At 46.8% G+C, this 24,885-nt stretch overlaps 1 protein-coding gene across 3 annotated transcripts in view; it reads left to right on the top strand.

Moving 5' to 3' along the window:
- Positions 1-24,885, top strand: part of Efcab6 (EF-hand calcium binding domain 6) — a 173,874-nt gene that overhangs the window by 92,327 nt on the left and 56,662 nt on the right. For all 3 annotated transcript variants that reach the window (XM_069999721.1, XM_069999723.1, XM_069999722.1), the window contains 8 exons: positions 1,424-1,534; positions 3,565-3,673; positions 9,228-9,395; positions 13,563-13,622; positions 13,704-13,864; positions 17,632-17,796; positions 19,422-19,575; positions 24,619-24,733. In XM_069999721.1, the coding sequence (XP_069855822.1) occupies positions 1,424-1,534; positions 3,565-3,673; positions 9,228-9,395; positions 13,563-13,622; positions 13,704-13,864; positions 17,632-17,796; positions 19,422-19,575; positions 24,619-24,733 (1,043 nt within the window). The remainder of the gene's footprint in view (positions 1-1,423; positions 1,535-3,564; positions 3,674-9,227; positions 9,396-13,562; positions 13,623-13,703; positions 13,865-17,631; positions 17,797-19,421; positions 19,576-24,618; positions 24,734-24,885) is intronic.

The raw sequence follows: 24,885 nt of genomic DNA, 5'->3' as shown, positions 1-24,885 counted from the left end.
CCTCCCTTCCCCCGTTTTCTGGACTTTTAGTTGCCCACTTGTAGGTAAAGAGTTCACTGCCCCATTCTTGCTCAGGCACTAGATTCAGTGACCAGAGCACTGCAGCCTGTCGCATGCTCACTTTGGTGTCACCGATTTGTTCTGAGGATGTTGCTGAAACTTCTCCCTGGTGGCGGCACCTGGTGTGTGAGTGGCGGACCCAGTGTGGGATTGATACATGCCTGGCAGCTCATAGCCGAGGTTTTTATCTGTTACTTTCCCCCTTGTCAGATCCATCCTTGGATAGTACAGCTTTCCGCTTCTAGCTGAGGAGAGCAGAGAAGCAGAGGAGAAGCGCAGGGAGGCACAGGGAGAGACTCGCACGCTGGCCCATGTCCACACCAGCGTGTTTCCACTGGCCTCTTGAGCTCCACAACTATTGGGCCCCAAGTCACAGGATCATACGAACTTTGGAAATAAGTTTTTGAGCAATTTTCCAAGTATGTGCTCTTGCCAGGACTTGAGGACTACACTAGTCTTCAAATGCTACTATAGAAAGTACCTCCATCCAGTGTCTTCAGTCGGTGTCAGTTATTCACACCTGTGGAGCCCCCACTGGGCTTTTGGAGCAACTTCCTTTCTTGCCAATCCTAGGCACGTGCATTCTTTGACTCACAGCCCCTTCCAAAGCCATCAACATCACATTGGTTTCTGGTTTTCTCTCCTTTTTTTTTTGGTGGGTTGTGGGGCTTGAACTCTGGGCCTGAGCGCCGTCCTTCAGCTCTTCAGCACAAGGCGAGCACTCTACCACTTGAACTACAGCGCCACTTCTGGTTTTCTAGTGGTTTATTGGAGATAAGAGTTTCACGGACTTTCCAGCCCGGGCTGGCTTTGAACCTCGATCCTCAATCTCAGCCTCCTGAGTAGCTAGGATTATAGGCGTGAGCCACTGGCACCCGGCTAGCTTTCTCTACTTTTAAGAACTCATGTCACTCATCAGGGCCTGCTGTGATCACCCAGGATGCTCTTCCACCCCAAGGTCTACCTGTAGTCACATCTACAGAGTCCCCTTTGCTGGGGACAAGGGAAGGTGTCCACGGGGTCCAGGGCCCAGGATGTGGACATCTTATGACCACCGCTCTGTTGAGCATGCTGTCAGCTCTTCAAATACCGAGTTTGAAAAGTCATTTAATGTACATTAGAACTTTGACCTTCAGTTTATGAATGTACGAACAGATAGACACAGGTGTATAATGTTTGATTTTTCTCCCCTTGCTTAAAAAAATCAATATGTGTGGCTATTTTACAAAATGATTTTAACTTAGATTTGAAACTTCATATAAATTCATTGCTGCCATTTTTGATCCAGTATTAAGCATCTAATCTATGTGGTATTATGGGGGGAGTACTTACAGTAATATTTGTTTGTTTTCTTTTCATCCAGGCTTGGATTTAGAACTACTGCTAAGATCAATTGGAAGCAATTTTTAACATCATTTTATGAGCAGCAGGGGTTGGAAACCAGTAATGCACCTCCCCCACAAAGAAGAAATGGGTATGTAAAAAAATCCCAAAGTCTTCTAGCTTAATTTAGCTTAATTTATTATTTATTTATGCCAGTATAGGGAACTAAACTCAGAGCCTCATGTTCTTGCTTAGTTTTTTCACTCGAGGCTAAAGCTCTACCACTTGAACCACAGTTCCATTTCCAGGATTTTGGAGGTTAACTACAGATAAGAATGTCACAGATTCTTCACCTGGGCTGGTTTTGAACCATAATCCTTGGATCTCAGCCTATCTTTAGTAGCTAGGATTACAGATGTGAGCCACCAGTGCCTGGCAGAACCTCTGCATTTGAGTCATGAAAATCACAATATTTTTAAAGTTAGGGACTTTCTGAATTACATTTTTTTATTTATTGAATGATCAATTTGTTTCTATTGAATAACTTCCAGCTTTCACATAATGATTTAAAGTTTGCAGATCATTTTTCACCTATTTTTCTTCCTTCAAATTGCTTTCAGCTGTAAGGCTGCTGCCATTTCCGGTCCAATTTCCAGGCAGGGAGAGACTGCATGCTCAGCGTGGTGGAGGCCCACCCTGCCCTGAGCCCGGAGTGTATTCCTGTGAGATTGTGTGCACACATATATCATTCTGTGTGTGTACTTAAGAACCATATATGCTAACCTGTCCTCCAGCCACTCCTGCAAGGTGCAGGGCTGAGAGACTCTTTGAGTCCGTCTCAAGTGAATCACTCATTTCCCAGCACTGTACTTGTCTGACAGCACCTTGTCTAAAGGCTGTCAGAATTTAAATCAAAGTTTTATTTGTGCAAAATTAGTGGCTCTCAACAGGGAGCTGTCTCACCACCCACAAGATGCTTGGTAATGTCACATCACGGTGATGGCTATGGAGGTGGTTAGCTCCTGAGGCAGAGAGGGAGGAGGCTGGAGACAGTAGCCATCCTGTAGTGACTCCACAGCTGAGGACTTCTGGTCGTGTCCTGCATAAAGAACCCTGGCTAGTGCCAGTGCCAGTGTCAGCAATCTCTAGAAAAACAAGGCCCAAGTCAGGCGCCGGTGGCTCACGCCTGTCATCCTAGCTACTTAGGAGGCTGAGATCTGAGGATCGTGGTTCAAAGCCAGCCTGGGCAGGAAAGTCCGTGAAACTCTTATCTCCAATAAACCACCAGAAAACTGCAAGTGGCGCTGTAGCTCAGGTGGTAGAGTGCTAGCCTTGAGCTGAAGAGCTGAGGGACAGTGCCCAGGCCCAGAGTTCAAGCCCCACAACCGACCAAAAAAAAAGACAAAAAGAAAAACGAGGCTCAGTGGAGGGACAGGAGGGACACAGACTCAGCTAGCGTGTGTTTCTGAAAAGTGGTATGAGCTGTGTGTTTCCCTGTTCATGCACAATTGGGAAAAGCCGAGATGGCTGTGAGGATGCAGCAGGAACAGCACCCATCCTCTGCTCATCCCGCCTCAGCGCTGAGGAAAGGGAGGCAGCGCGTGGGATTGTGTTAGGAGACTCGGAGCCTACTGAAGTTGGATGTGATGTCTAGAATGGCTGACCGTGGGCTCCTAGAGTGCACAGGGATGAGGGGCCTGAGCCCCTAGACAAGAAAGAAAAAGAGGGTCAGGTGGTCACTGGAAGTCGGGGGTGGGGGGGGCCTGTGGAAGGCCATCCCCTCCCCTGCTAGTTTCCATGCGGGGTGGGTGTGCCACACAGTGCTCCCTACACAGGGGGCCTCGGGGACCATCTCTGCTCGCTGTCCTGTACTTTTTCATTTTTTCAAATCAGAAATCAGATTTGACGGCCAAGGAGCTATGGTCTTAGGTCACAGCGGGCAGTGTAGGCATGATGGTTGAGCTGATAGATGCCAGTGGGCGTGGCACCTGTGGCCTCTCCCTCCTAGCTGTCACCCAGTTACCGGATGAACAGACTCACATGGCACATTAGCATCCCAGAGAAAGAGCCACCCACAGGGACAGACTGCTGCTGTTGCGAGGCTGCTTATTGATGACACTGAGAAAGAACGAAGTACAAGAGCCTCATCTCATTCCTGCTTTTCTCCCCATCCTTTTGTAGTGTCAGCCCTCAAAGCCGATTTCGCAAGGAAAATATTATCAGAAAGTTATTTAAATACTCAGAAGACCGTTCTATATCGTTGAAGAAAGCATTACTGAAAAGCAAAACTGTAAGATTTTGCAACCCTCCCCTTCCCCTATTGAAAAAGTCATTGTTAGTAAGAAAGCGGACACTCAGAGTGAGGCCAATAAACCTCTCTTCTCACCCACTCACCAGCCAACAGATAGTTCTTGAGCTCCTGTTTGATATTGGGGATTGTTCTGAGCCCTGATCTTACAGGCAGAGTCTAGGCTGATGTAAAACGAATTGCAATACAGTAAGATAAATACAGATACCATGAGGCCAATGGGGGCAAGACTATCGCAATGAAGTGGCTATAGCCATCATTCCCTGTGTAATTAGCAAATCATTCAGACTAGAAGGGCAATCTCCACTCCAATGCAGAATTAACAGTTCATAACCCACTTGTATCTCATAGCAGGAACATTTTCTTCCTTTCAAAATACCCTATTTACCTTACTTAATTGTGTTGCAAAGGGGAAACGAATCCCTGGCTTCCCAATTTGCTTTTTCTCGCTGTAAGCATTAGGCACTGGCTCCCATCATGTCTCTCTCAGGAAGGGGAGTTTGGATTCTCCTGATGTATAGCCACTTCCTCCAGGCTAGTTGTTTCCTGAGTATATCCTCGAGAAGAGTCTAGGAAACACTGAGGACTGGGAAAGTACTTCTGCTCAGACTAGAATAGGACCAAGTACACAGGGTTCACCACCAGGGGAGTTACTCAGCCTTAGCCCCAACTTCCCAAGCCTATGGCCCACGGGCATGTCCGGAGCTCCAGACACACTCTGGGGAGACTGCAGTTCTTATGGATTCAGGTGTGGAATGCTGTGTTCCTGGCAACCACGCCTATTTTAACTAGGGAAGCTCCTTTGATTCATGCAGGATACAACCCAGGAATCCCCACTGGGTACCTGGAAGCATGAGCAGTAGTGAACCTTACAGTCAGATGTTATTTAATGTTCTGAGAAGGGACTGTTTTGTGAAGGCCTGCCCCACCCCTGGCTGTCAGCGCTGTAGCTGGGCCTGTCATTGGCTGAGTGATGAGGCAGCACGGGTTGTTCATTCCATTTTCCCTGTATCCTCATCACCACGATGAGGTGCAACTGATAAATCAGGCACCGTAAAAGATGAACAGTGAGTAGCAATGAGATAGAACCACTGTAACCACATACGTGTAAAAGCTGTGTACCTGTGCACAGCTTCACTCTCTCTGTCTCTTTGTCTCTGTCTCTGTCTCTGTCTCTGTCTGTCTGTCTGTCTCTGTCAAAATGTTTGATTGTCCTGTACAGTACTGACCGTAGTTGACTAATGTACTTGATACCACAGGAAGTGACCCCTCAGTAAAGGGAGACTGCTTTCATTTTTAGAGCTGTAGCATTGGCCTCTCTGAGTGAATGCTACCATTGAGAGGCCTGGGCAGCCCTGCCTTTAGTGACCCGTGTCCACCTTTAGGAAGTAGAGCTTCTCATCATCTCCATGGGACCAAGTAACCAGCTTGAGGCACTCGGTGGAGAGCCGAACTTCCAGCTCCAATCAGGCTCTCCTAGCACTGTAGAATTGCCGGAGAATGCTAGCTAAGCTACCCGGGAAGATGAAGGAAGTGGTCGTATCCCCTCTCAACTCAGTTTCCTACAGTAATTTAAGTAAACGTATGGAGTCTTCATTTCCTTTTGGGGAGAATGGCCCAATGCTAATCATTCCTAATATTGAACAACATAAGCCATTGCCGTCCCATTGAACAAGACGGCCACAAATGCATCATGAGGGCCAAGAGTCTGGACTTAGTCCCTCCTCCCGTCCCGGGCCCTGCACTGGGCCATCAGGCTCACACAGATAGGTAATAAGAAGACAGCCTCCTCCCACAGAGGCAGTGACACTCGAATGTCTCGTAGTTGCATGGTGTGTAGTTTGTCAGTGATACTACCCTGCCTCACCACTGTTCACCTGTTTATTGGCAATTTCTAGGCCGTGGAAAGGAGAAGGCAAGACGAGCAGAGGGAGGAGGAGGCAGGCATAGACATGACTAGGCATGCGATTGGGCTGTAGGGCGTCTGTGGGAATGTGGCCCCTCTCCGGCTCTAGGGCGGCCTGTGTGCGGTAGTTAGGTCCTCTGTGTCACGCATCCCACTTGCTGTACGGCAGCCTCCAGACACTGCCTTGTACAGTAAGGGGAAGCATCCCGCCCCCCAGGGCACACCTCCCCCTCCCACAAGTAGTGTGCCCACCACCAGCTCACCTGCTCCTACTCTTGCAGCTGACATGATTTCACAAAATAGAAAATCCCAAATGTTAGAAGTTTGAAGGTTATTATTAGTCAGCACGAGGGAACCAATAATATTTATAAACTGCCAGATACAATTAGAAAAACAAGAATTTCAAAATATCATTGCTAATAAATCTCAAAAAATGTCAAATAGCTGAATGTATACCTAATAAAAACATGCAAATACTCTACAGTAAAGACTACACAAATTGCTTCTAGACATATCAACTCTTGGGGCTGGGAAGGTGGCTCAGTGGTAGAGTGCTTGCCTTGCATGCATGAGGCCCTGGGCTTGATTCCTCAGCACCACATAAGCAGAAAAAGCCATAAGTGGCGCTGTGGCTCAAGTGGTAGAGCACTAGCCTTGAGCTGAAGAGCTGAGGGACAGCCCCCAGGTCCAGAGTTCAGGCCCCGTGACTGACAAAAAAGAAAAAGAAAAAGAAATGTCAACTCTCATAAGCAGTCAGAAAATATAGGAAGAAGGAAAATATCCGATCTCATTCCCTGATCCCAAACACAGAGTGATCTCCTGCATGCACACACAGGGAGAGGGAGGGGGCGGAGAAAGAAGGGGGAGAACAAAAACTAATAGAACTCATGAAGGTTGCTGAATAAAAATCAATATACAAAAGTTAGTTGGATTTCTATAAATAACAATGAACAGCCTGAACATGAGCTTCCAAAACAGAAGAGATTATAGAATTATAAACAGAGATTACTAGTCTCATTCATATTAGCATCAAACAAAAAGAATAAAATGCCTATGCATCAATTTAGCAAAAGTGTTAAGAGTTTTGCACCCAAAATTACAAATACTTTTCAAAGATATGAAAGGGTACCCAAATAAGTGAAGAGACAATTCAGATTCATGGCTGCAGCACTCAGTATCATTAAGATGGAGACTCTCTCCAAAGTCATCTCTGTGTTCAATGAAAATATAATCAAAATCCCTACTGGGGTATTATTTTGCAATTGATACAATGATCTTAAAATTCATTTAAAATTCAAAGCTCACACAGAACATCCAAACTAGCCAATAACCATATGAAAAGACACTTGGCACCATTAGTTATTAGAGAAATGCAAACAGAAAGCCCAGTGAGATAGGGCTTTGTCATCCTGCGATCTTGGAGAACAGGGTATGGATTTCTTCCACTGGGCTGCATGCATTATTAGCTTAGGTTCCTCTAGAAGAGTGCTTTCTTTGTGTTAGGCTCATGATAGCTTCCAGCTGTTTAGATGAGCCTGGTTCTGGGTGAATGTTACTAACCAAGGGTCTGTGATATAAGGGCCACTTTATGGAAAGAGTTCTGGGACAAGGCCAGAGATACTTTAGAGGACAATTCTATACACTGTAACCAACAGGGAGGGATGTGCAGGGAAAACTCATGTATACTTTTTCTTTATTTCCAGCTCAGTGTTTAACCTTACAGTCCTATCAATTTTGCCGTCTGAGCTCCAGATTTCTGGCTAGCTTTGATTTCTGCTTCGCCAGTCCCTCAGCTACCCTGCTTCAATGCCATGTTTCACTCACTGGAAAGGCTGTAACCCAAAAGCTGCTCCACACACTGTGGGTGGAAATGGAAAATAGTTCAGCCATTATGCAAAAAAAAAAACCCAACAGTGTCATTTCTGGAAAAATTAAACAATTTAGCACATGACTCAGCAACTCCACAAGTAGCTGCCTGCTCGAGAGAAGGAAAAACATGTCTATGCAGACTGTGTGCAAATAGTCAAAGCTACTTTAGTCGTCATTTACAAAGTGCAAATGATCAGAGGTAATAATCGTCAGGAAAACATAAAATATAGATCAATGAATAAATAAAAGTCAAATACAGAGACATGCTACAGCATGGATGGACCCCAGAAATGTCACATCATCAAGGAAGCCAGCTACAGGACACCACAGATTCAGTGTGTGATCCTGGGTCCATGAAATACACAGCCAAAGGGAGTCACTGAGGCATGTCCCTAAGTCCTGGATGACATGGGAAGAGAATGCTCCTGGGTGCGCTTAAATGTTGTCCCAGTGGTGATGGTGACCCACTGCTGAACTTTTACCGAAAATACCTTAAGCCAGGTACTGGTGGTTCATGCCTGTAATCCTAGCTACTCTGAAGGCTGAGAGCTGAGGATCACAGTTCAAAGCCAGCCCCAGACAGGAAAGTCCATGAGCCTCTTATCTCCAATTAAACACCAGAAAACCAGAAGTGGAGCTTTGGTTCAAAGTGGTAGAATGCTAGTCTTAAGCAAAAAGAGCTCAGGGACAGAGCCCAGGCCCTGAGTTTAAGCCCTACAATTGACCAAAAATTTTTTTTAATTAGCTCTTATTGATTACTGTTGGACATCTAACAGTTTATTCACATTCTAAAATAAAAAAATAAGCACACATATATTCCCTAATTTAACTTAACCCAGCCCAGAGAATCTTATTTCTTTTTTCAACTTTGAGGCCTGAAATGAATAGTTGACATTTGTGTACTTTTTTTTAACCACTTAATAGGCTGTCAGTGTGTTAATATTCAGTGTCTCTGTGAGGAAGGAGTTCTTTATTTCCTCTGTCTTTCCAGTAAACAGACACTCTCAATTTTCATATTTAATTTACTTAGTGACCATTTTTTAGTCTGGGGGAGAAATTTGTCAGAGTAGTTTGCTCATGTTTTCTTTATTCAGCCTGGCTGATATTTTTCTCACTAAGTAATTGTGCATTTATGTAATTGATGCGTTTGGTGAGGCTGAAAGCAGCCGTTATTAATATTCTTAGTAACTTGGCAGGTTGTAATGGGACTGCCGGGAAGGTCTGCACCACCTGGGAGGTCCTGGGGTGGTGGCGGTTCACTCTGGAGGGGAAGTTCGGCCTGCTCCCCAGAAGTGGGCCTTATTCTTCACAAGGTAGAGAATTTTGTAGTTATGTGAGAGTGTTTTACTGGTATTTCCCTGCTGCTCTTGGCAAATGTGTGATCTGATGACTAATAATATCATCAGCTGACGTATTCACAGTTCAGATCCTAACTCTGACCAAAGCTTGCCCTTCTGAATGATGTTAAATACAGAATGCTTTTCCTTCCTTTTTAAAATATAATTTTATTGTTGTTATTAAGGTATTGTACAGAGGGGTTACCATTCCATAAATCAGGTAATGAGTTCTTTTTGGACCATGTCATTCCTCCCTTTGCTTTCCCCCAGTTTTCCCCTCCTGTCCCTGCCCACAAATTGCATAGTTCATTTTTTATATTGCATATATTGAATACCATAACTACATTTGTTCACCCTTCCTCCTTCCATTTCCTTCCCTTTTTGTCTTTTTTTTACATTCCCTGATGTATACTCTCATATTCAGACACCTGATGGACAGATAAAGTGGGAAGACTTGCGCTACATCCTTGATTGCATGGTTGTAAAATTAAGTGACGCAGAATTCAAAGAACTACGGCAGGTATTTGACCCTGATGACCTCGGAGTGGTCAACATCAGCTCCTTTATGAATCTGCTAGAAGATGTTCCCAGGGTAAGTCTCTGAGCAGCCAAACCTGAGGTCTGGAAGGCAGAGTGACTACGTGTTCAGTAGACTCAGATTACACCTTCACAAGTCAGTGACTTCACTGACTTTTCATTCCCTGTAAGGGTTAGTTAAGATTCCTTTGATCAAAGGTAGGTATTTGGCATGTCTGAAAGCCCTCCTTTAAGTCCAGGATGCTACCTCTCTTCTCAGCACAGAGCAGTGCGCCCCTTGCAACTGTGTTTTTAGAAGCACTACCTGGAAAGAAGCTGCTGTACTTGTGTCACTCATCTTCTTAGACTGACACTTACCAGACTAACACAAGGTCTTCTCACTAAAAAATTGACAGAGTTTTCTGGGTAAGGTGGGTCATATCTGTAGTCCTCACTACATGGGAAGTGAAGATACGAAGATCATGGTTCGAGGCCAGCCAGGGAAAAATGTGAGACCTTACCTGAAAAAATATAACTAAAGTGAAAAGCATTGGGTACCAGTCCTCACACCTCTAACCGTAGCTACTCTGGAGACTAATATATGAGGACTGTGGTTCAAAGTCGCCCAGGCAAGAAACTCTATAAGACTCTTATCTCCAGTTAACCACCAGAAAACCATAAATGGTTCTGTAGCTCAAAGTGGTAGAGCACTAACCTTGAGCAGAAAAGCTCAGGGACAGTGCCCAGACCCCGAGTTCAAGCCCCACAACCAACCAAGAAAAAATTTCCTCATGAACACGAATTTTAATGTCTGTCACGGAGTCGTCTCTGTGTGGCCCTAGTGTCTGTTTTCACTATGGATGAAAATACTGTTGAATACTTTCCATGTATATATGAAGAATTACTTAGAACGAGCAATTGGGTCAAAGGAATGGGCATTTTCATGGTTTGTGACACAGATCGTACCTAATTCTTGTTAAATAAAAGTTCTAGAAAGTGTTTGGAAACAGCTCATGGCCCCCCAGGTGAGATGTTGATTTAGTCCGTTCCTGTCCTGCAGGTAGAGGTAAGAACCTGTGTGTCCAGGCAGCATCTGAAACCTGGGGGCCAGTTGAGTACTGGCGGTTCAGAGCAAGATTAAATCAAGCCAGTCATAGTAGCCCATGTCTATAATCCCAGTTACTCAGGAGGTAGTGATAGGATGATCACAAGTTTGAGGCCAACCTGGCCAAAGATAGTTGTAAGACCATATTGTTGTTTTCTTTTAAAGGGAAAGGGTAGCCAGGCACTGGGGGCCCACACCTGTAATCCTGGATACTCAGGAGTCTAAGATCTGAGGATCATGGTTCAAAACCAGCCTGAGCAAGAAACTCCGTGAGACTCTTATCTCCAATTCACGACCAAAAAAGCCAGAAGTGGACCTGTATGTAGTTCATGTGGTAGAGCACTAGCCTTCATTTAAAAAGCCTAGGGACCCTAAGCACCCAGGCCCTGAGTTCAAGGCCCAGGACCAGCATAAAGAGGGCCATGTCTTTAGCCCAATCCTTTGGTCCTTCTTAAACCCTAATTCAAGAAGAAGTCCCAGATCCTTCCATACACAAGCAGGAGTAAGCCCAGCCTTCCCTGAGCCCTGCTGCGGGTCAGACCCTGTGTTCGTTCTGTGTTTATGATCTATATAACCCACCTGAGCAGACAAAACAAGAGAGACCTGTGAGCAACATGCCTGCATGGAGCAAAGGCTGTGACATAACCCAGCCATGCCAGCCCTGTGTTGGCCCTCAAGGACTCTGGGAATAAAGCAGCAGAATGTCCTCATGTGGTCAACTAGCCTCATGCCCAGCACCCATCCAGCCTCATGGCCTCCTCTTGTAGCCTCCTCTCTCCTCTCCTTGGGCTTCCCAGACACCTTGAAGTGCTGTCCCTGCTGTTAGGGGCTTCTTCCTGGGCCTCCCACCTGGTGGTGCCTCCACTAGTGCTCAGCACCCCACCTCTGCTCAGGACCCCCCCCACCAACAATCCTGGCTAAGCCCTGTCCTCCGGTCATGGACCTCCCAGAGCGCCAAGCACTAGCCACCACCACTAACTTTTATTTGTGGCACGCTGAGGTAACCTGTTACCATGATCCTCTGGACCCCAGGAGATGTGGCGGGGTGGCCCATCCCATCGTTGGTTGAATGAATAAATGAGAAAAATTAGAAACCATAGGTCTGTAAATCAAAGGGAGCAAAAATCACCACTAAGTCCAACAGCAAGGAATTGTCACCTAGTGTTATATAACCTTCTGAATCTGTAAAAATGTGTGCATGTATACTTGCTTTCCTTTTTTTTTTTTGGTCAGGTGCTGTCCTTCAGCTCTTCAGCTCAAGGCTAGCGTTCTACCACTTGAGCCACAGCACCACTTCTGGCTTTTTCTGCTTTATGTGGTGCTGAGGAATCAAACCCAGGGCCTCCTGCATGCAAGGCAAGCACTCTACCACTGAGCCACCTTCTCGGCCCGTTTTCCTTTTTTAAGAGAAAAGTTATTTCAGCATAAGCCAGATTTAAAAGTATACATAGTTAATGCATGGATTTTGATGCATTTGGCTGCATGTTTTCAAACACTGTAATACTTTATTTGAGAATTGGATCATATAGTCAATTACTTTTTGTTATCACCTATATACTACTGATATTTAACATCAATAAAAGTAATGCTGTAAAAGTTTAAAACAGAATTTCCTGTAAACTTTGTTCCGTTTCTTTCCCTTTATAACTGTTGGTGTGAACACTTTAGTACATGCTTTTCTCTCTATGACTTTCTATGATTATTGCTTTAGTATGAAATTCTGTTTGTTTGTTTGTTTTTGGCAGTACTGGATGTGAACTCAGGTTCTCATGCTCTGGCTTAGCTTACTTGCTCAGCTGATGTCATTTGAACTACACCTCCATCCCAGTATTTTGTTGGTTAATTAGAGACAGAGTCTCTGCTTAGGCTGGTCTCCCGAGTAGCTAGGATTACAGGCGTGAGCCACCAGTGTCCAGCAAGTCAGGGAGTTTTGCTGCTGAGGCACACCCCATCTCTTTGGCATTTGTTATAGGATTTGTTAATAGGATCCTGCATGTGGGCCAGCCTGGACTGAGATCCTGTTTGTTCTTTCTACATAGCTAGGGTAACAGGTGCCTAGCACAGTAGCTAGCCCTTGGTTGATAAGGTGTGTGTGGTGGGGGGAGAGAAGTGTCTCACCTTTATACCCAGGCTGGCTTAGAACTGCAGTCCTCTTGCTCTTGCCTCTCTTGTGGCTGGGATAGCATATCACCATATTCAGCTACTGACTGAGGTGAGACTTACTAATACTTTACCAAGGCTGGTCTTAACTGCCATCTTCCCTAACTCTACCTCCCTACTGAGTACCTAATATTACAGGTGTGAACCATTCCCAGCCCCCAACTAGAAACGGAATTACTGACAAAGCAATATGTGAGAATGTGTGTTTTATACATCACTGTAATTATTTTGAAAGGAATATACGTATGATGTGTAACACTCAGGGTTGTGACGGGATCCTGGGAGCACTTCATTCCCTCCCTGCTCTGCTCCCAGCCCCAGGACCCCAGCTGCAGAATTTTTCCATCCAGAGCCTGTAAATCATCAGACTGTGCAATGGTGACTATCTGTACAATGAGACAGAATGTCTTCCACAAACCCCTTCTGGTTGCAGTCCCACCATCTCTGATCCCCTGGTCACTGTCTTCATGTGAAAGGACACTACCTCATTATTCTGTGTGTGCCTGTGTGTGTGTGTGTGTGCATGCATGCACATGCATACATGCCGGTGTGTCTGTTGGTGTGCCTGTATGTGTGTACTGGGGCTTGAACTCAGAATCTTGCACTCTCTTAGATTTTTAATTCAAGGCAGGTGCTCAACCACTTGAGCCACAGCTCTACTTCTGGTTTTTTGGTGGTTAGCTAAAGATCCGAATCTCATAGACTTTTCTCCCCAGGCTAACTTCAAACCACAGTCCTCAGATCTGAGCCTCCTGAGTAGCTGGGATTACAGGTGTGAGCCACCGGTGACCAACCATCTTGTCATTCTTTTACTTTGCCTTTATTTGACTTCTTGATGATAAATTCTCATGTTGTGCCCATTTTCAAATGGCAAGGGAAATGCCAGCTCCTCTAGCCAAGCCAGGTCCAAGTCCGTCTGCTTTCTAGACACCTGTACACAAATGTTTTTTATTTACACACTTTCTCTCTTTCACTTAGACGAGAAAAATATCCCTGAACACAGACAGCAAGATTCCTTTCCTCCTGGCCTGGGACTCGGTAAGTAACTCACCTGCTCTTTGCCAACACCTGCCGGACGCCAGGTCACAGCATGATAAATGTGTTTATTTCTTACACTAGGTGGAAGAGAAGGTGCAGGATGCAATTTTTAGGAACCAACCAGCTTTTTATGACATGCTACAGTCCTATGACGTTGGCAACACAGGGATCATTGGTCGAAATAATTTCAAGAAAGTCATGCGCATATTCTGTCCATTTTTAACAAACGAACAATTCATAAGGTAAGTGTTTTGGGTTACCAGATTCATTCATTTCCTGTCTTCTATCAAGTCTGTTTGCTAATGCTAGACCTTTGTGTGTTTTCATAATACCAGTAGGTAGTATTGGTAATAGTTGAATCATTGCTAGACATTGGACACTGGCTGAGAGTTGAACCTAAATTATAGGAGTTAGTCCTTCCTAACTCCTTCTGCTGATGGAAGTTAAGCACCCACCCGAAGTCATGGGTGAGTGATAGGGCCTGGGTCTCACCTGGTGTCGTTAGGCATCCTCCACTTCCAGCTCTTTGCTGGCTAATTAGATACAGAGTCTCAAGGACTTTTCTGACTGAGCTGGGTTTGGACTATGATCCTCGGATCTCAGCCTCTTGAGTAGCTGGGATTACAGGCATGAACCACTGGCCCCCAGTGCTTTTGATTTGTTAGAAATGTAGGTCTTTCTCTTACTTCTTACATTTAGACCATCTGTCCCCTCCATTCTACCAACTGAAACTCTGGTTTATTCATCGTTGTTGCCATACTGTGTGGTGCAGTGCTTAGCCCGTGGTCACACGCTGACCATCGGAGCAGTGGTAGTAGCCATAGTTCTGGGCAGCGTCAGGCTTCAGAGTGCATGCTCCAACTCTTGCTGTCTGCCGCCATGAGCACTTCATGCCAGGTTGACCCTGCTGCCGTTGCACACACACACAGCACACCAGCCCAGGTTCAGAGTGGCGGTCCCTGGGCCAGGGCAGCCTTCCTGGGCCCTTTCTGAGGAGGGTGCTGAAGTGGGCTGAGCCATTCTCACCACCTGCACTCTCCCAGCTGTGGTCGCATGGACGATATGAGAAAGGGTGGCCACGGGAAGCAGGTGTCCTGGGTATGGGCAACATGACAGAGATGTCACTGTCAACAATGGTGTTGCAGAAGACACGGTGTAACAGAATGGCTGTGCAGAACTGTTTGAACACCTCCTCCGCTCCCCCACAACCCGAAGACTTCAGCATGTTCTCTTCGGGTCAGAGCACGGCTATCAGCTCACACACAGGCCCAGCGCTCCACCAGCCTCCCTCCACCAGAGAAGCCACAGGAAGAGGCAAGCCGTGCCTCAGTACCAACAGAAAAAAATAGTCCAGGCCTTGCCGGTGCCCTGCAGTATTCTCAGACCACAGCTCTGAGCCCTGCCTCCCCCACTTCCAGTCCCACCTCCCCTTTCCCTTCCTTCCCATGCCTCCCCCCTCCCCGCCTGCCCCTTTGCCTTCCCCCTGCCCACATCTACGCCAGTGCCTATGCCAGAGGCCGTGCCAGGCATACCTCCACGGCACTGGGTTCCGTGGCCTTAAATCTTGTGAACTTAAAGGAATGTGCAACTTTTGTCTTGCTCCTCATACTCAATCAAGTTTGTAAAAATAAGTATTTACAAATTTTATTATTAGAAGCATAGGAAACAAAATATTGAGAAAAACCTCAGCCCTAGAGTTGGAAACAGGGGAGGTGGTGCAATGGTACAGCACCTGGAGACCTGCATTCGACCCCCAGGCCCCAGATAGCAGAGGGACGGAAGGAGCGGCTCTGGTCGTTCACATTTCCTGTCCTGTTTACTCGTGCTAACAGTCCCACATATGTGCCTACATAACTTCATTGCAGGATTTCTAACTTAAAAGCACTCTTGTGCACATGTGCTGTGTCTTTCTTGTGATGTACTTTACATGTTCTGGGCTGTCCGTGCCACAGACACAATCTGAGGAGACTCATCAACCTCCACATTCATGAAGCCATCTTATGATGTTGTTCAAGGGACCAAATATTGTCTTCTCAGTGCTACCGGGGTTTAAGCCAGGGCCTTGTGCTTTCTCGGTAGGTGCTCTACCACTTGAGCCATCTCCCAGCTCAGATAGCCAGCTTCATACTGCTGCCTATTTACATCTCCTTGTATCTTAGATGACAGATGTGACCCATCACACCCATCTTATTTGTTGAGACAGGGTCTTGCTGATTTATTCCCATCAGCCTTGCCTCAAAGTGAGTAGATGGGATCAGAGGCATGTGTCATTGTACCTGGATTGCTTTGCATTTTCTAGGACTTTATGTAAATGGAAGAATACAAAATATTCCTCTTTTTCTCTGGCTGTATTCACTAACATAATGTCTTTGAAATCCACTCACATTGTTACAGATAGCATCATTTTTTCCCTTTTCATGGCTGAGTAGTACTCCATTGTGAGACTTTTCTAGTTAGTGTACCCATTTATCTGTGTAGACATGTGGCTTCTTTCAAGCTTTTGGCTAGTAAGCTACATATATTGAGCAATTCTTTATGTAGACATATGTGGGCATCTTTTGGGTTAGTTCCTCTTGTAACAATATATTCAGTAGAGCCAGCCCTGGTGGCTTATACCTGCAGTCCGCACTACTCAGGAAGCTGATATCTGAGGATCATAGTTCGAAGCCAGCCTGGAAAGGAAAGCCTACAAGGCTTATCTCCAGTTAACCACTAGAAAACCAGAAGTGGAGCTGAGGCTCAAAGTGGTAGAGAGCTACCCTTGAGCAAAAGGGCTCAGGGACAGTGCCCAGGCCCTGAGTTCAAGGCCATGACCATGACCAAAAGAAGAATTCAGTGGCTAAAATATCTTATCAAGTGTTCATACAATTTTTTTCCACTCCCTTGAGCAATGAATGAAAGTTATAATCACCCAGATGGGCTTGGTGGCTAAAGCCTGTAATCCTAGCTACTTAGGAGAAAAGCGTGGGGGGTGGAGGGGACATGCAGGGAGGCTCATGGTTCAAACTAGCTCAGACACCAAAACCTCAAAATCCCATCAATGGATGGCAGGGTGTGGAGGAGTGTGCCCGTCATCCCAGGGGCTGGGGCATGGTGACTGGGCGCAGAGGTACACGCCTGCCATCCCCAGGGACACCGGCAGCATCACAGCTCAGGCCAGCCTGAGCATGAAGCAACACCCTACCTCAACAACAACTAATGCAGAAAGGGACTGGGGGAGGCATGGCTTGGCTTGGTGGTGAGCACCTGCTTAGAGAGCACTAGGCCCTGAGTCCAATCTCAGGGTGGGATGCTGGGATGCGGGGGGGGGGGGGAAGGTAGGGAGGAAAGAAAAAAATAGAGAGAAAAGATAGAAAAGAAAGAAGGGAGAAAGAAGAGAGACACAAAGAAAAAAGGAAAGGAGAGAGAAAGAAAAGAAAGAAAGAACAAATGAAAAGAAAGAAAGAAAGAAAAGAAAGGGAAGAAAGGAAGAAAGAAAAAAAGAAAGGAAGGAAGAAAGGAAGGGAGGAAGAAAGGGAAGAAAGAAAAAAGAAAGAAAGGAAGAAAGGAAGGGAGGAAGAAAGGAAGGGAGAAAGAAAGAAAGAAAGAAAGAAAGGAAGGAAGGAAGAAGGAAGGAAGGAAGGAAGGAAGGAAAGGAAGGTAGGAAGAAAGAAAGAAAGAAAGAAAGAAAGAAAGAAAGAAAGAAAAAGAAAGAAAGGAAGGAAGGAAGGAAGGAAAGAAAGGAAGGTAGGAAGAAAGAAAGAAAGAAAGAAAGAAAGAAAGAAAGAAAGAAAGAAAGAAAGAAAGAAAGGAAGGAAGAAAGGAAGGAAGGAAGGTTGTAATTAGCAGGATACATCCATGCCTCTTTTTGGGAGGCAGGGTCTTACTGTTGAGGCTTCTTGAACCTGTGACCCTCCTACTTCAGCCTTCCAAGTGCTGAGATTACACGTGTGCCTTGCTCAGCTCTTGGTTTAATCTTTGGAACTCTGTCCATTCTGATGGTGTGCCTTTGATTACTTTTCAAATCCAGACTCTGCAATAAGTTTCATGACTTAACTTCAGGAAGAATCTTTTACAAGAAACTTATGGCGTACTTAGGAGTTAATGGCCATCCTGCTGTCTCCCCGTCTTTGAAGGATAAGCCAGGTGGACAGACTCAGAAACAGGAACCAAAGAATGCCGGTCTTCCCAGGAGGTAACATGAAACAGAATGAAAGGATAGATGTTGGGTGGACATTTGCTGGCTAAGTGACTGTTTTCATAAGTGAGCATACCACATAGACAGTGACTAGAGTAAGAGAATTTTAGAGCTAGCTAAGTTCATTGGAATGAGCGGGTCTGCCTGCTCAGCTCAGAAATGCCTGCACTGCAGCAAGTAGGCTGGGGTCTCACCTCCAGTCATCCCTGAACCAGGTGCCCGCCTGGGTCAAGCTCAACCTGGGTCCGGGACTCAGTGCCCAGTCAGTTCCCTGTAGCTCTACCCTTCCATTCTGTGTGTACATACCATCTGTCCTTTTCCAGAAACACTGGTTCTTACTAACATCTAACATTAGTGCAAAACATAAGTCACTTAACATTTTCCAATATGAGTGGTAGAATTATTTAAATGAGTGCTAAATTGAATTATAACAATAAAACACACTCAGCAAATCTATGGAAAGTCGGCCTTTAGAATATTCTATAGCTCTTCTGTCTTTTGAAAAGATACAGGTTTACTGTAATGAAAAGATATTATTTTAACTTGCTTCTTCATAGCTTAGCATAAATTTGCACGAAAGGTAAAATTCCACAGCCTTCCCTTTGTCATACCTCTTTTTAAAAGTTCTTAAGTGTAGAGCAATGGGAATATTTTAATGATAGCCTAGTCATTTAATGATATGCTAATGAAATCTGAATACCCAGCTTTTCAATAATAACTGCTTTATAAATGGGCAGAAAGTACTTTAAGAGAAAGGTTAAGAATTCAGTGATAAGATGGCTCTGCTTCCTAAAACCAGTGATGGAAGTAATGGCAGTCAAGTGTGTCGAGAAGTGTGGCCCCTCCTGCATGCTGGGGAGCCAGGGAGGATGGAGGACAGGGGACGGAGGACGGGGGACAGGAGCCCCTCTCGTGCTCTGGTCACACTCACTTTGTTTCCGCCACGACAGGCCCAGGAGGCCTCAGAGAGCTGAGGAAATTGCTAACGTCCAAACACGCATGTACCCCCCACACACATGTGCACACACACACTCACGCTTATGCACACACAGATGAGCTCAGATATAGCCACACTCTCATGTACTGTCACACTCACTTTGCACACATTCACACGATCACCTTGTGCACACAGCCCACTCAGACATTTGTGTGTACAGTCATGTACACACATACATTCAGGTACACATGCACACACTCAAATGCACTTATGCAAGCCACATTCTCACATACTATCACATACACCCACACTCATACATTCACACAGCACATCACAAAGGGTTTATATTTTGTAAATCCCTCTCTTTCCACAATGGGCTCTGACTTTCAATTTTCCCAGTGCATAAAACTCCTTTCTGCCACACATACCATCCCATGCCATTCCCTTTCATAGCCCAGAGTCTTAGTGTGAGGGTCCCCACTGCCAACACAGCATCCTGGCACACAGGACCTATGGGGGATGTGGTGTTGCTGCCAATTCTGAGGGCCCAGGAAGGCCCTGGAGTCCCCTGTGAGCACAGCTTCTCCCTTGTGGATAGGAACCTCCTTGCTGTGGGGGTGAGTCGTAGGAAGCACTCTGCTTTATCAGCAAGCACTAAATTAACTAAGTCTGCTTGCAATCCTAGCATCCAGTCCCCAGAGAATAAGACCATGACCAAAGAAGAGGTCATCGAAAAGCTCAAGAACTGCATCCAGCAGCAGGATCCGGTCTTCAGAAAGTACTTTCTTGACATCAGCAAGGATCCGGATAGGAAGATTGCCAAGCAGGACTTCCGGAAGGTAGGATGGTGCCTGTGCAGCTGAGGCCCACAGGACACAGGTGGCCCTCACGCTTCATCCCAGGGCAAAGCAATGCCATTTCCAGTCATCACTCTGCAATGTTAAGGGTTATCTGGCCAAAACTCATCCTTGTCAAATGTTTTTCCCAGAATACTTCCAAAGTGGGCGTGGCCCATTTTTCAAAGGTAAGCTTTGAAACAAAGCATTGCTTGTCTCACTGCTTGGCTCTACTGTGTACCTGACACTGGGGTGGGGGTGGAGGGACACAAAGCTGCTCCAGCCTGCATGTCATGTCAGTGAAGAGTCCCAGCAATGCTGTGATGACAGATCCAGGGATGGCTCCTCCAGAAAGCCAAGAAGAAACCTGGCAGTGAAACATGGAATTGTGAGCACTGAGTTGCATGTGCTGTGGGGAGCTGGTGGGTTTCTTCAAGAAAGGGCTCTGTTGAAGGGCCTGCATATACTTCCTAGGAATTAAATGAGTGTTTAAATTTCCAATGAAGGCCATACTAGCTCTTCAACTCTGGTTCTTGTTAGGGAGAGAGTTGCAGCTAACATATACTAGTGTCCATGTGGGCAAATTGAAAAGTAGTCATGGAAATAGATTTCTAAGAAGAGAGCTATTGCTCAAGTGTCTGTTCTTTATCTAGGACCACGGCTGGCCAGCACTCCCCAGAGCACTCTCCTGTCTTCTTCCTAGGTAGTTCAAAGTCAGTTCTGTAAGACTTACTTCCAATTAACCACCAAAAAGCCAGAAGTAGATATGTGGCTCAGTGGTAGAGTACAACTCTTACATAAAAGAGCTAAGGAACAGCACCCAGGCCCTGACTTCAAGCCCTAGTCCTGACACAAGAAAACAAAAAGAGGGGGAAAAAAGAAACAAGAAAAATAAAGAGCTGTGTGGAAAGTCTAGAACTGAAAGATAAGATTTATAGAAATAAAAGTTTTTCTAGATGACTAGGCTCCAGAATGAAGAAACAAAAGGAAGGGTTGGTAAGTGTTTGAAGACGTTATATGATGAACTGAAGCAGAGAAGGAAAAAGGTAAAAACACTGAAGGGAGAGGAGTGCCTCAAGATCCTGGAGAAAACACTGTCCACACGCCTGCCGCTGGTGTCGTTGGAGTCGCAGGAACAAGAAACACAAGGGAAGAAGATAGACACATGAAGAAAAAATGGTAAAATTTACTAATTTGTTACACTTAGCGAAAGAAAAGAAATGTACATATTACCCGATTTGGAGGAAATAGCTGTAGTGTCAAAGTTTGTAGCGTCCATAAACTTTATAGATTACGATAATGACAATGCACCTCATGAAGGTTAAAATGTATTTGTGACTTTAAGTATCACTATCCCATAATACTGTGAAAATATGTAATCAATCTCAATAAAGGAATTATTAAAAAAAAAACTTTTACCAATTTGGGTGAAAGACCCAAACTTGCAGATTTAAGAACCTTACAAAACTCCAAGTACAATAAAAACCAAGAAAATTACAGGCAAGTTGTTTAAAAACAAAATTGAAGAGAAATCTCAAAAGCAGTATGAGACAAACCACAGTGAGCCCCAGGAGGACAGTGATGGGCTTCTGATGATCGTGCAGCAGAGTCGATGGAGCCAGGTGACAATGGGACGGCAGCTCCCATGTGCTGGAGGAAAAACTAGAGTCAAAGCCAAGGCAAGCCCTCTCACCTCCAGACTGTAGGCCCAGCCAGTCTCCTTCCAGAATCAAGATGATGTTTTTCAGATCAAGCAATTAAAATAAAAACCAAGATGATTACTGGCAATTCCCATCTTCAGCACAAGCAATGCTCTAGGGAATTCTTGGGCTCAAGGAAGGCCATGGTTTAAGAAGGGATTAAGAAGTCCACATATAGTAAGCATCTGATTAGATACAAAAAGCTACTTAACTAAAAAGTGTAGGCATGCTCAAAGAAAAAAAACCAGTAGCTTCGTCTTTGGATGTTTGTGATATATGTGAATGCAGAACAAATGACAACCCAGGCATGAAAGACCTGGCAGAGGGCCCTTGTTGGCTGCCACATTTCTATGTTGTAAGTGGTATGGTGCAGTATTAACCTTAAATGGACCGTGGCATATTGTAGTCCCTGGAGAAGCCACCGAAAGCACGAAGCTGAACACAGCAACGCTATCTGGGCGGGTCCTTTCCAAGTAGTAGCTGGGCTCCACAGAGCCCCACCCTGGGCTCAGCCTGCTCTGGCCCCTTTCTCCACCCAGCAATCAGCACTCAGCACTCAGCACTCGGCACCCAGAACTTGTTAGTGTGCTGTGGAATGTTGGTACTTGTAAGGAAGACCCCCCCCCCATCACACCGCAGGGATGGCAGGTGTGGCTCCATGGTGAACGAGAGTGCCAGGCCCTGGTGTGCCACTCTGAGGAACCTTCTCACAGAAGTGCCTCCTAGGAAAGGCCCAGCGACATAACTGTCTTTTAAATCTGTTGACAAACATTGCAAGAGCCTTCCCTTGTGCTAGAAATTGCCGAGGGTTGTGGTGACTCAGTTGATTTGCTGCTGTGTTAGTCTGAATCATGCCAGGGAGCCCCTGCTGAGGCCCCAGAGGCCTAGTGCCCCTCCAGAGAAGGGGCTTGCCGGCGATAGGCTCTGCAGTGGCTCGCGGTGCCCTGTGGCTCTCCATGCCTGTGGGGGCTGCTCCCACTGCCACAGCTCTGGTGTTTCACGGTCCTCCGGGCTAGGAAACATTTGCCTACAGACATTTCTTCCTCTCCATTGCATATGTTTTTGTGAAAGGACTAAGCAGGAAGAATTTGCAATGAATAATTCATGTGTAATTGTTTTCAAAATACGGAGTTGTTTTTCAAAGCAGGCAACCCATCTATTCAATGCGGAGACCCACTGCCTCTGGGTGCTCCTTCGTGGGTTCAGCTTCTGTGTAAACCCTCGTGCTCCCCCAGAGCTGGACCCTGGCACAGATGGCCTGGGATTCTCAGTTGTGCCGGGCAGGCCCTCAGGCGGGCCTTGGAATTTCGCTTCACTCCCTCTCCTCGGAGCCCTCACCCCAGCCATGCCACAAGCCCCAGCCCTTCCCAGCGCTGCTGTAAGCACACCTGCCAGCCTCCTCCAGTCAGCTCCACACAGGCCTCACAAGGCCTCTGGGGCCACCTTCCCACCATGACACAGCACGGAGGACTCCAGGGTCCGAGCCCACGGCGCACAAGGATGGACCACCTGCCGCATGTAGACCAGAGCCGTCAGAGCTCCAGCGTGAGACAAATACAGAAGAGCTCTATAGAACCATCGCAGGTTCTCGTCCTTTCCTTTTGGGAGCCAAGGCCCTTCACCAAGCCTCCAGTCAGCCTTCCCCACGTGAGGTTGCCCCTGAGGGCCCCAGGGCTCCATAGCGGCTGTCCCCTCCTTCCCTCCCTGCCAGTTCCTGTCTACTCCTGCCTCTCCGGCTCCTCATCCTTCTCACATTGAGCTCTTCATCACTGAGATGTGACCACACTCAGCCCCTCAGCCTGCTAATTCTAGTCACGTGTTGAAGGCAAGTCTTACAGACACCTGAAGCCTGTTTCCCCAGCTTCAGGGGCAGGTGGGCAGAGATGGGAAGAGTACCTTCTCCTGGCTCCACACAATGCCTGGCACAGAGTAGCCAGTGTGCCTGTGAAAGGGCCTGCTCACACCTTGTACATGTGCCCTGCATGTGCGCCATGCCCGCTGGCCCTGCAATACTGGTCACACAGGGCAAAGCCAGTGCAGCCAGTACAGTGCATATCCTGCACGCCCTGATCCCCGACCAAGGGTGCAGGGCTCAGCAGAGAGGGGAAGCACAATGTGTCATGCTGTGGTCAGGATCAGGGATACTGGTCTCCCCGCGGGCCACTGGGCCTTCTGCCTCCCGGCCACCATCCAGTCCCTTGTGCCCCACCCCCTCATTCTCTGTTAGTGTCTATAATCCTTATACCTCTTGGGACTTTCTTCTATCTCTTCACACCTGGGCAGACATTCCACAGCCCCACACACTTTCTTCACAGCCCTCTCAGGAAAGCCTCTGGCTTTTGCCCCTGGTGTGATGAACCATTCTGGCCAGCTCTGACACTAGACATAGATCTATTTTGGGTTTTTTGGGATTTTTTTTTGTTTTTTTTGGGGGGTCCAGTCGTGGGGCCTGAACTCTGGGCCTGGGCACTGTCCCTCAGCTCTTCAGCTCAAGGCTAGCGCTCTACCACTTGAACCACAGTGCCACTTCCGGTTTTTTTCTTTTTGCTTATGTGGTACTGAGGAATAGAACCCAGGACCTCAGGCATGCAAGGCAAGCGCTCTACCACTGAGCCACCTTCCCAGCCCCCATAGATCCATTTTGAATGATGATTCTGTGGCCATTGCTAGAAGAAAAACCATGCCTCCTCAATGTGACTAAGAGATGTCTTCCCTTTGTACCCCAGCTCCCTCGGGGTGCAGCCTCCTCCATGAAGACAGCTGGCTTGGGTGTTGACTGACCAGCTATGACCCAAGGATGCCATCTGCCTGGGCCATTCAGCAGTCCTGTTCCCCTAGGAAGACACTTGCTGTTGAGACAGTCCTGATCAAACGTTTGCAGGACAGGGAGGTGCAGGAGGCATGATTTTTCCGCTGCCTCCACCGCATGCTCACAAATGGACTGAGAGGATGGATGGGGGGGCGGGAGGAAATGTGCCCACAGCCCTTCCTGTGAACTGTGGGGTGTGAGGGAATGAGTGAGAAGTCCCCTCACACACCATCCTGCTTCATCGTGTTTGTGTGTCTTTGGACATCTGTGAGTAGAGGTCTGACTTAGGAGACTGAAAGCAGCATCTTGGAAGAGGGCTGTTGGGTTCCCACTTGAGCCAGTGGTTCATTCACAACTCAACAGACATAGGCTGCCCTCTCTGGGGCCCTGGGAGCCGGGAGCCATCCCTGCCCACAGCAGCCTGGGTGAGGGCAGACGAGTAACAATGGTGGGCTGGAGCCCAGTGCAGGGCAGGAGGGCCGGGGCCCAACTGTGACAGCTGGGGCCCTGATGGCTCCCCTCTCCCGTCCCTACCAGGTCCTGGAAGACAGTGGGATGCCCATGGAAGACACTCAGTTTGCTGAGCTCACCTCCAAGATAGGCTACGGGAAGGAAGGGATGAGCTACCTGGACTTCGCAGCGGGATTTGAAGGTAGCTAATGGCAGGCATACACCACCAGGGCATTTGCCTGTGGCCTGCAGCGCAGCCGTGCTGCTCCGGTCCAAGCAGGGAGGTGCCGAGGCCATCTGGGACTAGGGACATACATTTCTTTGCTTAATTTTCTCTGAGCCTCAGCCCCTTCA

Source organism: Dipodomys merriami, unplaced genomic scaffold (genome assembly GCF_024711535.1).
Source record: "Dipodomys merriami isolate MVZ:Mamm:240054 unplaced genomic scaffold, mDipMer1.0.p SCAF_55, whole genome shotgun sequence".
NCBI classification, from domain to species: Eukaryota; Metazoa; Chordata; class Mammalia; order Rodentia; family Heteromyidae; genus Dipodomys; species Dipodomys merriami.
This window is presented reverse-complemented; position numbering and strand designations above follow the sequence as displayed.